Raw genomic sequence first — 16,663 nt, forward strand, 5'->3', positions numbered from 1 at the left:
CTTCAAGTCTTTACCTAGTTACATAAAAGCAATGACTTTATAATAAATCTTTGGAAAACAATCATCAATTTGATTAAATAAATTAGCTTGACTTTAATTCATTTTTTTTCTCTATCCCTTCATGCGGCGCTGATGAGGTGGGTTTTTAACGCCTCCTGCTCTGCTGAACTTGATGATTTGAACGGCAAAAGCGAGCCAGCTAAACGCCTCCAATGTGAAATGAGATGCGGCTGAAAACAGCTAATAGAGTCGGGGTTGTGATTAGCCGCTGCACTGAACTGTAGAGGCTGTTCGTATCAGCAGGGTCCTGCTGACTCTGTTTGTCTGCTGACCTGCATTTCCACCAGGACAAACCCTAATTAAATGTTATCATTATTTCTTCTTTTTATTCCCTGAAGCTATTTCTTTCTTCCTATTTCAACTCACAATTAGTTTTTGAATTTTCTGTCATTGCTATGAGTTTCATTTTCCACTTCTTACCTGTCATCCTTTAAGTTTCAATCTCCTCCCTCTTTTTTGCGTCCTGACCTCCACCTCAGTGTGTTTTTATTTTCCCCGCCGCTCCTCTTTGTTCTTGAACTTTGTTGGCACACAGAAACAAACTCATTTAAAAAGCATTTTCTAAGGCTTTAAATACCAGTGGAACTGTTGACCCCTTAAAAATGAAAAATGAGTTGAAGATAAAGCAGAATAAAGGAGCTAAAAAGTAACTCAAAGAAGTCATAAAAAAACACTTTTGCAATATAGTGTATTTTAATGTCTACTGGTGCTTATGGAATGAAAAAAGTAGGTGAAACATTTGCTTTAAGATGATTTTTTTCATTTTTAATTAATCATTTTTTACTATTTTTAATGTATCAAGCTGTATTGATTTAATAATTTTTTTTCTGTACTATTGCTTTGGCCTAATTCTTGAGAGGGACCTGGCTGCAGACAAGATGGTGCCTAATATCATTGTCTGGAAGTGGAAATTACACAACTTACCCAAAATAATTCAGAACTGTAAACAAAAAAAATATATATATATAAGCTTAAAACAGGAAAAAAAAACTTTAATTTTATTAAGGGTGTGTATTGGCAATACGATACATGTCTCACGATACATATCATAATGTATCCCACATTGTACCAGATATTTTTTCACTTTTTTTTTAAAGAGTATGACTTAGAAAAAAAAAAAACCTCAATTTTAATAAATATCGTCATATTAATACTTCTAATAGATACAAGTAATTGCTTCATAAAATATTGCGATATATCACCAAATCAATTTTTCCCCTATAACCCTCATTTTTAGGTTTTTTAAGCAAAATGAGGGGACTTCTGGTCCTCCCCAGTTCGTCTGGTAAATTTTTGTTCTTTTTTCCCAATCTTCTCTTATTGTATCCTAAATCAGAAGAATATTTTGTGTTTTTCTTATTTACTGATTGTTTTATTCCGTGACCGGGGTTTGGGCCGCCGAGGCACTCGCCTTCGACTGCCACCCAAACCACAATGCACCGGCCCCTTCAGAGCTCCCCTGCAGGTGGTGGGCCCACTGGGGAGTGATCCCACGTCGCTCCTTCGGGTTGGACCCGACCGGGGCCCGTGGGAGGAGCCCCCGGCCACCAGGCGCTCGCCCCCAAGCCCCAACCCCAGGCCTGGCTCCAGGGTGGGGTCCCGGTGACGCCAATCCGGGCGACGTAGCGGTATCTCTGGTGTTGTCACTCATAAAGGGATTTTGAACCGCTCTTTGTCTGGCTCGTCACTCAGGACCTGTCTGCCATGGGAGACCCTACCAGGGGCAAAAGCCCCCGACAGCATAGCTCCTGAGATCACTCAAGCACTCAAACCCCTCCACCACGTTAAGGTGGCGGTTAAAGGAGGGATTTATTGATTTGTTAAAAGGGGCAGACAATATAAGTTTGTCTTCTTTCTGTCCCCTTTTCCTTTTTTCCCATCATTTTTGAGTTTACAACTCTTCTTGTTATTGAATAAAAATGAAAATGAAAATAAATACTGCCTGTAGAGTAGATACATGCTGTGGAAAGTGGCAGAGAAAGCACAGTAATTGTAGTAAAACACGTCGGGAACAAGGCTGTTTAGTTAAAAATTGTTATCTTTTTGTATTTGGAAATAAAGTGTCGTTTTTATTACACTTTTGCAAAACTTTGACATAATAAAAAACCAATAAATGATATTTTTTAAGGTCATCATATTCTGATTTGCGCGCCTGGTTCACACTGGACGCGATCGTTTCACCGTCTGGTCTATTTGTTGCACAAGCAATCTGCGTCAATTCTTTTTTTTTTTTTTTTAAATCTGCGTCAATTCTAACAGGAAGTTACATCAAAACACACGAGAAAATTTGTTTTATTTTCAGAATAAAACCAATTTTACACATGAATCCACTAGTACTAATTAGAAACCGTGTCAATGTCACCGTTGATGCTAATTAACCAGGAGTGAGTAATTTTATTTAATAAAGCAGTGAGTGACTCAGAGATGTTACTACACTAAGTGTTATGAGAACTCAATTCTGAAAGACGAAAAAAAAATCCTAGTTGGAAAACTTTAATATAGAAAACAGACATTTAAAACCTGTATAATGAAGTCTTAGGTTTGGCTTTCCATGTTTTTTTTTGCACACCAAAATCAAATCTTTACTCTATATTTGATGCAAACTTCTACATAAATGTTTAAAGTTTGGACTTTTTATGTAATCTGCTAACTTATATATTTCTATATCTGTGAGGGATTTTCACGATTATTTTTTTTATATTTCTGTGTTTGTTAGCAATTTTATCAGTCTTTACCTTCTCTGTTTGCTTTCTTCTTACTGATATTTCTTGGAAGTATATCAACCCGTACTCATGCGATACATCAGATATGTTACGAGATACCCCTGCGTGTCCTACAGGTGGCGGTACAGGCAGCCAGCAGACCATTCTCCATGAGGAGCAGTGGAAGATGCCGGCTCTGCCAGCACTGTTGCTGTCGATTTATATTGCGGTCTCGCTGCTGACTATGGCACCACTCTCCTTCAGCCAGGTCAACACCCTCTCTGCTGTCCGGATGGGTAAGTCTTCTCAAACGCATCAAGTTTCATATTATAAGTATTTTTTTTTTAAAGCAAAAACTTCTTTATTGACAAAAAATGTAATAATTATTTCCAAAATATTTCTCCAGGCTAAGTCTTACTACTGTAAAATTACCATAATTTCCGGAGTATAAGTCGCAAGAGCAAAAAATGTCAAATCAAGAAGAAGAAAACCATAAATAAGTCACTCTGGAGAATAAGTCGTACTTTTGGGAGAAAAGTCTGATGTTTCAAAACAAAATCACCAAGTGTAGCTAAAATAAAAAGAATATCCAAAAATAAATGAAAGAATAACAATCTTTTGATCTGTATAAGAAAAATAATAAAGTTTATGAGGAAAACAAATCAGATTCTCTTCCACGTTTGTTTTGGACAACATTTCTTCTTCTGGCGCTGTCAGTAGCAAATACTCAGATGCAGCGCCCTCTAGAGGTTGTTACCGGAAACAAGGACAACCGGTGTTTACTGGGAAAATAACAAATATATGAGCTTATTTATGTCTAAGAAACACAAAAGAAGACCCTCCTGAGTCTAGGACTGCCACGATTAGTCAACTAATCGACGACTAAAATAGTCAACAACTAATTTAATTGTCGATTATTCGTTACTTTATATTATATGGAGACAGAGTTTAGTAAAGTTGAAATGGCGTTCTGTTAGCTTTTTGGACTATTTTGGCATTTATTAAGGTTTTTTAGGCTACATTGGAGTTTAGCTAATATTTCAACTACATGATAACTATTTTGGCTATTTTAGGCCTTTTTTCCGTTTTTTTAGGCTAATCTGGAGTTTAGCCAATATTTCAGCTACATGCTAGCTATTTTAGCTAATTTAGGCCTTTTTTAAAATTTTTAGGCTAACTCAGAGATTAGCTAATATTTTAGTAACATACTAGCTAATTTAGGATTTTTTTCAGAATATTTTATGCTAATTTGGAGTTTAGCTAATATTTTAGGAAAATGGAAGCCATTTTGGCTAATTTTGGATTTTTTCAGTTTTATTTTTTTGGCTAATTTGGTGTTTAGCTAATATTTCAGCTATATTTTAGCTATTTTGGCTCATTTAAGCTTCTTCAGTTTTTTAGGCTAATATGTACTTCAGCTAATATGCCAGCTGCTTGCATGCTTTGGCTAACTTTTTTTTTTTTTTTTCTTTTTTTTTTTAGCTAATTTGGCATTCAACCAATATTTTAGCTAGCTATGAGCTTCAGTAATTTCACCTATCAATTTCAGCATCTTCAGCTATCAGCACTAGCATCTTCAGCGGCAAAATTCAGCTTACAGCATTCACACTAGCATTATCCCAAGTGATGCTACATGTCTAGTTTTTATTTAGTTTAAAGCTAATGATGGTTAAGATGTGTTCTTTACATCCAGTTTGTACATGACCCGATTAGTCAACTAATTGGAAAAGATAATCGGTGATTAGTCGACTATTAAATCGTTTGTGGCAGCACTACCCGAGTATAAGTCGCACCCCTGGCTAAACTATGAAAAAAAAACTGCGACTTCAACTCTGGAAAATACAGTACCTTTTGTGTTCTATAGTATTCTTAAAAATGAATATTGCCTGAATTTAATTAAGTGTTTTATTATTAACTGACACAATTTTAGTAATTCCAGCTATCCTGAAAAAGTCACAAAAATCAGATCTTAACCTTTAAGGCACAAAGAGAACTCAACACGATTTGGCTCCTTGATATGTGGGCTCAAACGTTTACTATCAACATGTTTATTTGTTCACACACACATTCGTTTTGGTTTATCTAAAAGTTTTATTTTAATTTGCCAAAAAATTGGCAATGACTGAGAGGCATTTAAAGAGGTCAAAAACAGTGAATGTAGGGTTTGGGTTTTCTTTAAGTTAATCCATTTCAGGTCATGCTTTATTACCCTTTTGTTTAGTTTTTGTCATGGCTACATTCAGATATGTAGACTTTTTAACAGTTTTAGTTGTAAAAAATTCACATTTTTAGATTTTTGCTGATATGAAAATTAGGCCAGAAAAAAAACGAGAAAAAAACTCAATTTATTTTTAGCTTACCTCAGCTATACTTCTAATAAAAAAAAATAAAAAAACGTTGTTTAGGGCAGGAAACCAGATAAGATGTTTTCTTTCTTATGCAGTTTCCAACTGAACCTGATAAGGTTTACATTCTTTTTCAGCAGAAGCTGCAGGTAAAGTCCGATAAGCTCCAGTTGGTCTGGAAAAATAGTAAAAGAGGCCGATTAACTGACAGACTGTCACCACACCGTAGTCACCTTAAAGCATTTACGTTATCATGAACGTACGGTCAAAAAAACAAAAAACAAAACAGTACTATGCAGAAAATGGAAAATAAAAAGCCTGTTTCCTTCTGAAGAAATCAGTCAAAGGAAATCATTCTGAGTAAGTTCATGCGTGATTGTTTCCTTTTAGCTGAATTTCTCTCTTGTGGTGCTTTTATTTAGTTCCACTCCAACACTCAGACCTAAAATCAAAACTTCAAGGTTTGTTGAAGAGTGGCAGGAAAATAAAGGGACTTTGGAAAGTGCTTAAGTGGTCCAAAGAAGGCGGGCAGAAAGGAAAGTGACAGCGGTGGAGGATGACTTCAGCTCTATAAACTGAAAGGCAGCGATAGTCAAACAACTGTAAATATCTTACATAAATATCTATATAGATATCTGAATTAAATCAAACAAAAGTGTTTTTGACTTAAAGTTCTTTATTATTTTCCTTTTCAGTAGACTACCCGTCTTACTCGTCTTTGGTTTTAACCGTTCAGCTCATAAGCCCCGCCTACTCCTGTTCACTGAACTGAGCAGCTGTTTATTCTGCCTGTCAGTCGTGGGAAGTCTGGTCTTAAAAAGCTGTTAGCTGGGATTCAGGGCAGCAGGTGAGCTCCATTAGGTCTGTGAAGACGGTGAAGGAGGCCAATTTACTGACACGCTGCTGTCACAACATGGCCGACACCTTGAAGTGTTTTGATGCATTTATGATCATCACGGTTGTTTGGTTAAAGCTAAAAATATGTCGGCACAACTTATGTCTAAATGTTTTAGGCTCATCATTGTGTCTTTATTGTTTATCTACAATATGAGTTTGGATGAAAAACATTAAAAATTATTTTTGTTACCCTTTTGAGTTCCATTATGATTCCCAATTGTTTTTTTTTCTTGAAAAAATACAATTATTAAAAAAATGACAGATGACCTGCTTATGAGTTAGGTTGTTTAAAAGTTAGTAGTTTATTGTTTACTAAGCTCCCATTTGGGTTGTAACAAAAAAGTATTTTAAGGCAAATGTTGCAGTTCCTTAAAAGACCACTTGAGGCTGGTTCCAGTTTTCCACTGAATTTCTCATTAAAAGCTAGATTTCACCCTAAAAGTAAATCTTTTTATAAACTAGTTTTCAGGTTTTTTTGAGTAATATTTATTGATATATTTTCTTGTCATATAAACTGTCTCTTCATTGATCAAAATTTGACTTAGTTTGGTTTTTGATGGAGATGTGTATGTGCGTAGCTACGCGCGAGCGCCAAAGTTTTGAATGTGGACGCCAGAAACACACATTTACATTAGTTTACATAGACTGTTCATTGAAAAAATCTTGCTGCTTAGTTAGCAATGCTCAGCCGCCAACCTTTGACCCTCAGCTAGCGGTGCTCAGTCGCTAACTTTGCTGCTTAGCTAGCAATGCTCACCTGCTAACCTTTGAAACTCAGCTAGCGGTGCTTAGCCGCTAACTTTGCTGCTTAGCTAGCAATGCTCAGCCGCTAACCTTTGAAACTCAGCTAGCGGTGCTTAGCCGCTAACTTTGCTGCTTAACTAGCAATGCTCAGCCGCTAACCTTTGACACTCAGCTACCAGTGCTCAGCTGCTAACTTTGCTGCTTAGCTAGCAATGCTCAGCCGCTAACCTTTGAAACTCAGCTGGCGGTGCTCAGCCGCTAACTTTGCTGCTTAGCTAGTAATGCTCAGCTGCTAACCTTGACCCTCAGCTAGCAATGCTTAGCCACTAACCTTTGACCCTCAGCTAGCGGTGCTCAGCCGCTAACTTTGCTGCTTAGCTAGCAATGCTCAGTCACTTACCTTTGAAACTCAGCTAGCGGTGCTTAGCCGCTAACTTTGCTGCTTAGCTAGCTTTGCTGGTTAGCTAGCAATGCTCAGCCGCTAACCTTTGACCCTCAGCTAGCGGTGCTAAGCCGCTAACTTTTCTGCTTAGCTAGCAATGCTCAGCTGCTAACCTTTGACACTCAGCTAGCGGTGCTAAGCCGCTAACTTTTCTGCTTAGCTAGCAATGCTCAGCTGCTAACCTTTGACCCTCAGCTAGCGGTGCTCACCGGCTAAATTTTCTGCTTAGCCAGCAATGGTCAGCTGCTAACCTTTGACCCTCAGCTAGCGGTGCTCAGCTGCTAACTTTGCTGCTTATTTCCATTCTTTAATGTGCCAAAGGCAACATATGATCATATTCATGGATATAGTTTACTCTGAAAGACTTAAAAAAGTACAGATTAGGCCCTCTAATTTTCTAGTTCTGAAAACTGTAAAGAGGTAAATTCATTTTATAGTTAATCGTATTTATTTAATTTGTATTATTTATTATTAGAGCCCAAATATCAGCTTTTTTGATTGGCAGATGGGTGGAGTCAACAAAACTTTTCCTGTACTTTTGTTTATTTATGGTTGAGGTGGGCGGAGCAAATTCCAGTCAACATTTCATCCTCCTTTGGACATTTTTGCAATTCAAGTTTCGTTGACACTAAATGACCTTTTCCGTCGTATATGTCTTTGAAAAGACCCGATAATCCGGGGTCTGTGCAGCAGTATTCCAGTTTCGCTCAAATATTTTTACACATCTCTCGAAACATTTTTTTAGATTTTGAAATTGCATCTTTAGTATTTCTGGTTTCTATTTTCTAGTGTTCTAGTCGGTTTGTGAATGTTAGAAAACTCCTACAGATACAACAAGTAAGCATCTGTATGATTTTAAAGCATCTCATCTCGTGCTGGATCTGTGACTGTCACTGAATCTGATAAAACCCCGTTTTAAAACAGTAAAATAGGAAATGACAGCTCATCTCTCCTTACAGCTGATGAGATTCTTTTTTTCTTTTTGGTTTGTTTTCTGAACCCGGACGGCCTCTAGTTCAAATCCCTGTTGCTTTTAACTTGTAAAGCCTTGGAAAGGAAGGCAGGCACTTAAAATGTGTGCTGCCATGGCAACTGGGTCGCCTGGTGGTTTCTAATAGCTCACCTTTCACTCCTCCATTAATAACAGCTGAGGGCCGCACACTCACTGTTACTTCTAACACATGCATACACACACACACACACTCTCGCCGCGGAGCATAAATTACTTTTGTGTCGGGTAAGCAGAGTTCCAGTGAAGAAGTAAAAGTGCCGCTTTGACCTTCAAATATGATATACTGAAGAAGATGGACTCAAATCAGCAGGAGGCAGAAATTCTGCCACTTCATGTCAAAGTTTTTGACACATTTCAGGTGTGTTTCTGGATTCTAAGGCTATAAATGTTGAGAAAAAAATTGATAAAAGTGGTTATTTTTCTTTAGTGCGGATATAGGATCAAGAAATAATTGAAATTGTAGAAGGAAGTTTTTTTCTAAATTGCACATTCCGTGTACAAAAATGATGTAACGTGCTTTACGTAAAAGAAAACATTCTAAAGAAATATTAAAGGAAGAAAATAATTCACATTAATCTTAAAGTAACAGTGAATTTCTTAATACAAACTAATTAAATATAATTTTTAACCTGGATTTAAATAAAGTGTTTTAGATGATTTAATCCAAAGGGGGCAAAATCCAAAAAAAACACATTAGGTCGCGGGCCGAACAGGATAAACATTTATTGATTACACTAAAACTACATTTTTAAAACTTTAAACACACTTTTAACATAGTTATGAACTAGATAATGCTAGTGTGAATGTTGTAAGCTGAATTTGGCTGCTGAAAATTATAGCTGAAATCACGGAAGCTGATAGCCTGCTAAAATATTAGCTAAATTCCAAATTAGCCTAAAAAAAAAAAACTTAGGTTAGCTAAAACAGCTAGCATGTAGCTGAAATATTAGCTAAACTCAAAAATAGCCTAATAAACAAAAAAAGCCTAAATTACCCTAAGAGTTAGCATGTAGCATAGCTAAACTCAGAAATAACCTATAAAACTTTTTTAAAAAGCCTGTATTACCCAAAAAGCTAGCATGTAGCTGAGATGTTAGCTAGCCGTCAAAATAGTCTAAAAAACTTAAAAAAAAACTCAAATTAGCCAAAACAGCTAGCATGTAGCTTAAATATTAGCTTAACTCAAAAATAGCCTAAAAAACAAAAAAAGGCTAAATTACCCTAAGAGCTAGCATGTAGCTTAGCTAAACTCAGAAATGACCTATAAAACTTTTTTAAAAAGCCTGTATTACCCAAAAAGCTAGCATGTAGCTGAGATGTTAGCTAGCCGTCAAAATAGTCTAAAAAACTTAAAAAAAAACTCAAATTAGCCAACACAGCTAGCATGTAGCTGAAATATTAGCTAAACTCAAAAATAGCCTAAAAAACAAAAAAAGGCTAAATTACCCTAAGAGCTAGCATGTAGCGTAGCTAAACTCAGAAATAACCTATAAAACTTTTTTAAAAAGCCTGTATTACCCAAAAAGCTAGCATATAGCTGAGATGTTAGCTAGCCGTCAAAATAGTCTAAAAAACTCAAATTAGCCAACACAGCTAGCATGTAGCCGAAATATTAGCCAAACTCAAAAATAGCCTAAAATAATCTTTTTAGATGCCAAAATAGTCCAAAAAGCTATTAGAATGCCAATTTTTAAAACTTTTTAACATAATTATGAATAATAAAAAGGCAGGAATATTTTTCCAGAATAAACCAACTTAAACCTTAAATAACTAATATTTTACTCTCCATAAAAATGCATTTTGTCAAAATCATACAAGTTAGAAATAAGCGTAAGATAACATCAAGCCATTAATAACAATAAAATAAAATGATCTGGAGGGCCGGATCTGGCCCCGGGGCCTTGACTTTGACTATAACATATTCCAGATCTGTGGAGCATAGAAGCTGAATGCAGCCTAGTTTTGACTCTAGGAACTAAAAGACCAGATCCAGATAATTGTTGTTGTAGCATAGCCTTTTGAAGTTATAAAACCACTGTTGTTATGTATATTCTAGCTTTAGAAGCTCTGCGCTAATGCTAACAGTTTGGCAATTATTGGTGACGTCATCAAACAATAGTGACGTCCGAAATATGAGGTTGTTTAAGGTGAAGAATGAACAATATAAAAAGCTCAAAAAGTTAATTTCCTTTAAGATAACTCTTGGCTGATTATTTGACTGACTTATACAATCTATGTCAAAGTTTGATGCGTTTTTTATGCACTGTAGTACATGCGACCTGCAGTTTGTGTATAAATATAATGATCTAGTAATAGTAAACATTTTATACTGGAAAAACCCTTGAAAAAAATAAAATTTCTTCCCTAAAAAAAAAGAAAAACAGAAAAAAAGGAACACATTCTCATTAAAATAAAGTGTGATTGTTTCCTTTTAGTTGAAATTCTCACTTGTGGTGCTTTTATTTAGTTCCACTCCACTCAGACCTAAAATCAAAACTTCAAGGTTTGTTGAAGAGTGGCAGGAAAATAAAGGGACTTTGGAAGAAAGTGCTTAAGTGGTCCACAGAAAAAGGCGGGCAGAAAGGAAAAGTGACAGCAGTGGAGGAGTCGTACGACTTCAGCGGTGATCAACTCTAGAGTCAAACAACTGAAATTATCATGTGCTGTCGTCTTTAGAAATATGTTCAAGTTTTAGGGTTTTTTTATTTAGGGGTTTACTTATGGTTTGTTTCTTTTTGGTGAAAATAATGCTAATTTAACACAGAATACAAATGAAGTTTGTGTTGTAAGAATTTACCAAACATAAATATAAAAAAATGAGGTTAGTGTTAGTTTTCATTGATTGACAACTATGTAAAATCACAATTAAATTAAAAAATGTATCAGTGATAAACAAAGATGTGTAATTTTTTTAACTCTTTTTGGCTTATGTGAATCTAATCAAAAAAGTCAATTGAATCTATTGATCTCTCGGGTCCTAAATTGCTTCTGTCCTGGATGTTTTATCTATTTTCCTGCTCTGACATTCCTGATTTAGCTCATCGGCTCTCCAGAGACTAGATATGGGATCACAGTGGATGGACTCAATCTGTTTTTTTTGTGATTTTGTATTTTCAAACTAAGAAATCGAAAATAATAATAATAAAAAAAAATCTTTTTGAGCTTTTTTCCTCTATTTTTGAGTTCAGACCAAATAAAACTTTTCTTTCTTTGACACAACAGTCACGTCCGTCCCCCTTTGTGTTTGTGCGGGAAACCGAAAGAGAATAAAAGTGTCCAGAGAATGCTTTTCAACCTTCCAATACTCGCTCTTTCATCTGGATTTTACAGTGGACTGCATCAGATTGCGCGGCTTTTTCTGCGATTGCATCCGATTTAAACCGGTGTCACACGCCGGCGGAGATCAAAAGAACATGGGAGGAAATTGTCAAGTGAAATAATCACGCGCATGTTATATTTCTGGAAGGCTCAAAAATCCAGCCACATAAAGTTGACACTGAAATATGTTAATTATCCAGCAGCCGGCGTCCTTCAGGGGCTGACGACTGGCAGGGATGAATTCATGTGGGCTATCAGTCATACGGGCGGAAGTGGAAGTCCGTCTTCATCGTTAGATATCTCTAAAGCACAGAAAACATGTCTGAAGGCTCCTTCATCACCATCAACGTTCAAGATTCACCCTTTGGAAACAAGACGCTTTATTCTGGCTTTATAGATCAGTTATTTCACAACTTTTCACTTATTTTTGTTGAAATGAAATGCTTTAATTTAGCTAAAACTTAACAGTTGTATATTTTTGAGGTTTACTGGAGAAATTGTTGATAGAAAAATAGGAGTAAACATTTTATTTGATCAGAGGAGTGTGAATAAAAAAATTGTTTTTAGACCAAAACCTTAATTTTTTTTTTTTTTTTTTTAGGCTTTTCCAGGTCCAACTTTATTAATAAATGCAGAGCTATGACGTTATGCTTTAACTATTTTTTTTTTATAGTTTGAAAATATTTCTATTTATTTATCTATCAGATTCTGCCATTATTGAAATAATTTGCTCTCCCTAATAAATACTCTGCATTGGGCGATATAGAATTGAAATTTTTTTTTTTCCATATCAGGCGATAACGATATATATCACGATATAAACCAAATATCTGTATTTGTCGAATTTAAGGGAAATGTGTAATGATCAGGAGGTTATTTAGATTTAAATATTTATTTACTGTCATACTTTAAACTATTCTTATTCATATTTTTTATTCAGAAGAGTTTTAAGTTAATCTATTTTTTTCTTTTACTTTTTTCTGCAATATGTGTTTTGCTGTAATTTTATGTGAAAGACTGATTTTTATCTGGGAAAGGTGCTACAGAAATAAATATTTACTTACTTTCGTTCTTAAATATAACAGATACACTGAAAGAACATGATTTTGTTTTTCAAAAAACTAAGAAAAGGCAAACGTATAAAAAATTAAACAATCTAAAAAATTAAAATAAAAGCTTTCGAGGTGCAAAAGAGAACATAAATAAAACAGATAAGGCATTCATTCTACAAATAAATTCAAATGTCTTCAAGTTTTACAGAACAAGCATATATATAATCCCCAGAAATACCTTAGGCGTTTTACTTTTTGAACTTGTTCTAATATTATTTTTAAGAGCAGGTTCAGGTAGTTATTGATCATTTGTTTCTGTAAATCAGACACTTTTGAAAAAAAATAAACTTTTTTTAGGAGCTGCTGACTATTTCTTAAATTAATAAAACATGGATACTCTGGTTACAAGGGAGAAGTACTCTTGATTTTTTTTAATAGTTTTCTAGCATACAATTCTCCTCCTCAGGTTTTTGATTCATAACTTCCACTATCGTCACTTTATCTTTTTGAAATTTGCTAAAATGCTAAAACCAATTAATAGTGACCATAAAAATGGACTCGTAATTTCATTTTGGCCACAAACCAGACAGTTGTTTAAATTGATTATTACGTTTCACTATCACACAAAAAAATATGATGGACAAGCTCTCCATTGGAGCCAAAGCACAGGCTGTGCTTGTGTCGACATCGGTTTGAATGTGATTGAAAAGCAAAAAAGACTCATTTTCTTTAGAAATCCATAGAATCCTACAATCACAAGTATCTGTAAGTAATTAAAAAGACATTTTCTAAGGATAAAATGAACTCGTTTGTAAAAATAAAAGTTCCTCCGTCTGTTTTTCCCTCACGGAGACGTTGGCCACCAGGGGATTGCGGTGGTGTTGTGATCCCAGTTGAAGCCAGTGGTGCGATTTGTTGAGTGTTATTCTCTCTTTTGTCTTGTCTTGTTGAATCTGTCGACCTACCTCCAGCCCCCAGAGTCCACACTTCTTCTCTCATATCAAATAATGTCAACCACACGGAGCTCAGAGGTGGAATGTGACAACAAGCCTGTTAGTCCATTTTTAGAGCCGCTGCTTCTAGGGGTTGAACAGAATCAGTCCCTTTTGTCTTGGTTAAAAGGAGTTGGATGTTTCAGGATAAACCCATTGTGCCGCACTGTGACTTGATTTATAGTGTTTTTTTTTTTATTCATGCAGCATGGCATTTCGACAACAACAGGCCAACCAATGGGAGCTGCAGGATTTTTGGGCAAAAAATTGAATCTGATACAGCGTTTGTTATGAATGTAAAGGTTTGAGAGCAATCTAGATTATATGTGCAGGAAGATGCAAAAGCAAATGCAAAATGTGGGCAACAAATTACATTTTTATCCAGTAGAACAAAGTAAAGATGGTAAAAAAAAAAATCTATTATTATTATTAACTATTATTTCGGGCTGGGCTGATGAAATCAATTAAGCTTAGATCAATAATCGATACATAAAAGTAGAGATTGATCCAACGCTTAATGCTAAAGTCTGATAGCTTGATGCTAACGTACAGTGAGATTTATTTATTTTTTTTAAGTTGCAACACTTCCTTGCTTGGCATCCTAGAAACCGATTTAGTGACTGCGGATAAGTGGAGCAACACAAACTTCTCCAAAGACGGATTTCACATCAGATTTTCTTTATGTTCACGAGAAACTAATTAGCAAAACAAGGAGTGAAAGGCGGAGGCTCATAAATTGAGTCGTTTTTCTTCCGGGTATTAAAACGAGTCACAAAAATGACTAATAATTCATAAATAATTAGATTTTTAGTGTTCCAAAGGTTATATATGATCATATATATGGATATAGTTCACTTTGAAAAGTTGAAGAAAATCATGGTAGGGTCTTAAATAAAGTAAAAGAAATTCTGTAATTTGGTACATTTAAGAATTTTAGTTCTTATCAAATTAAAATTTTGGGTTGATGGTTCACTCGACTTGAAAATTGTATTTTATAAAAATGTATATTTTAAAATGTAATAAATGACAAAGCTTTTGTTAATTGATTAACTGTGTCACTTTTACAGTGTACATTACAGACAACATTGTTAATATTACAAATTATATGATTGTCTGTCATTACATATCCCAAATAATTAACTAACTATTATAAATAGGATGACTAGGGGGTGAAGAATAATGAGATTTGGCAGATAGTCATAACAACTCCTGCTTGTCTTATGTTTGTCAGTATCACCACAAAGACGCTTTCTGTCAGCAATTTTAACACTTTAATTTTTTCTAGAATTACAAATATCAAAAGGAAGGGGTAAAAATGATCAAAAGTTTAAAAAATTTGCATTGGGAAAACTAGAAAAACATAGTGTTTGGTTCTCTTTGTGTTCTGCTGAACTACAAAAAACATCTACAGCATTTTTTTTCAGGAAGCACAAGATAAATTGGCTTTTGCTTTTCTCTGAGAGATTTTAATTATTTAAGAAATATAAATCAAATACAGAACAAACCCCAGCAGCCGCAGCAGACCTTCTCCTTATTAATGAGTCTCTGGAGCACATTCACTTTGATTTTTAGTCTTGTTCTGCCGTGTCTTTGCTCGACACTATAATAGCCTGATGTCCACAGAAGCTGGGAAATGAGGATGAACTACGCTCCAAAAAACAATCCATCCAATGCGCCGATTTACGTCCATTTCGGGTTTCTTCTACTTTTATGTCTGCTCTTTTTTTGAGAAAACTTTAGTCCTAATATGTAAAAGCAGATGAAAAGTGAATGATTTATATTCAGATGTTGAAGACATTCTAACTTCAAAGTTCAGTCTAGTCTTGTTGCTTTATATTCCTTACCCATAAATCCACTAAAAAGTGCAGAATAAAAGAGACGAATGTGTATTATTATGTGAAACCTCATTTATTTTCATCAACTTGTTCTCACTTTTGCCAAGCCTGCTATTTCTTTTACCATTACCAGTAATAGACAGACATTGTTGATGGATAGACATGGTTTTCCCACTAAAACTGTTGTAGTTTGAGGCTGAATTTGGTGAAAAACCATGAAATCAGCTCCTTTTGTTTCAACCATCAAGACTCCATCTTAAGCCAGGAAATCTGCTACTGCTGAAGTGCCAACTTCTTCCTGGCCGAGAGCAAAGAAAAGCTTTTGTGAGGAGCTCCGGGCAGGATTAGAGCGACCAACAAACACAGCGTGGAGTCCCATGCTCAAAAGACAAGAGCCAATGAAGTGCTAATCCACTTCATTCCTGTGAGATTCGGAAAATAAATAAAAAGAAACTTATCTTTCTTTAAGGATGGCTTGAGTTTGATACCGCGGAAAAGACCTGAGAAGCTTATGGTTCTTATTTTCCAACTGTTAGAGGTCAATTTGTGATCATTGTAGGAAATAACGCAGAATTTAGGACGGGAGTTTGATGAAAAGGAGATTTTTCACCAAACCGACGAAGGAGGGCGTTTCTAGATAAGAGGACGCACAACACTTGTTTGTAATGAGCTTGACTCTCCAAAAAACAGTGGTGGACATTAGGGGTGGAAATCACTGGAGACCTCACGATATGATGCGATACATGGCTGACAATATCAACGATACGCGATAATTGGTAAAAATCATCTCTAATAACTAACAATATATAGAAGAGTGCATATTTTTTTATCTACTTATTATACTTATAATATATATATATATATATATATATATATATAAGTGTGTGTGTGCGTGTGTATAATTTGTATATGTGCCACTACTTAGTGTGTGTATATATATATATGTGTGTATGTATAACTACTATATGTGCCACTATTTAGTATATATATATATATATATATATATATATGTATGTATGTATGACTACTGTATGTGCCACTACTTAGTATATATATATATATGTATATATATGTATATGTATGACTACTGTATGTGCCACTACTTAGTATATATATATATATGTGTATGTATAACTACTATATGTGCCACTCCTTAGTATATATATATATATATGTATATTTACTATATGTGCCACTACTTAGCGCAAAATTGTTGTAAACCAAAGACCAAAAGTTAAATAATTTAAGTAGCTGCCTGGCCTAT

At 35.1% G+C, this 16,663-nt stretch overlaps 1 protein-coding gene across 1 annotated transcript in view; it reads left to right on the forward strand.

Annotated features, from left to right (window-relative positions):
- The first annotated feature begins 1,656 nt into the window (after positions 1-1,656).
- LOC112162444 (glutamate receptor ionotropic, kainate 5) overlaps positions 1,657-16,663 on the forward strand; it is a 104,825-nt gene continuing 89,818 nt past the window's right edge. The window contains exon 1 of the mRNA XM_024298231.2: positions 1,657-3,058. Within this exon, the coding sequence (XP_024153999.2) occupies positions 2,869-3,058 (190 nt within the window). The 5' untranslated portion in view covers positions 1,657-2,868. The remainder of the gene's footprint in view (positions 3,059-16,663) is intronic.

Source organism: Oryzias melastigma, linkage group LG11 (genome assembly GCF_002922805.2).
Source record: "Oryzias melastigma strain HK-1 linkage group LG11, ASM292280v2, whole genome shotgun sequence".
In the NCBI taxonomy this organism is placed as follows: Eukaryota; Metazoa; Chordata; class Actinopteri; order Beloniformes; family Adrianichthyidae; genus Oryzias; species Oryzias melastigma.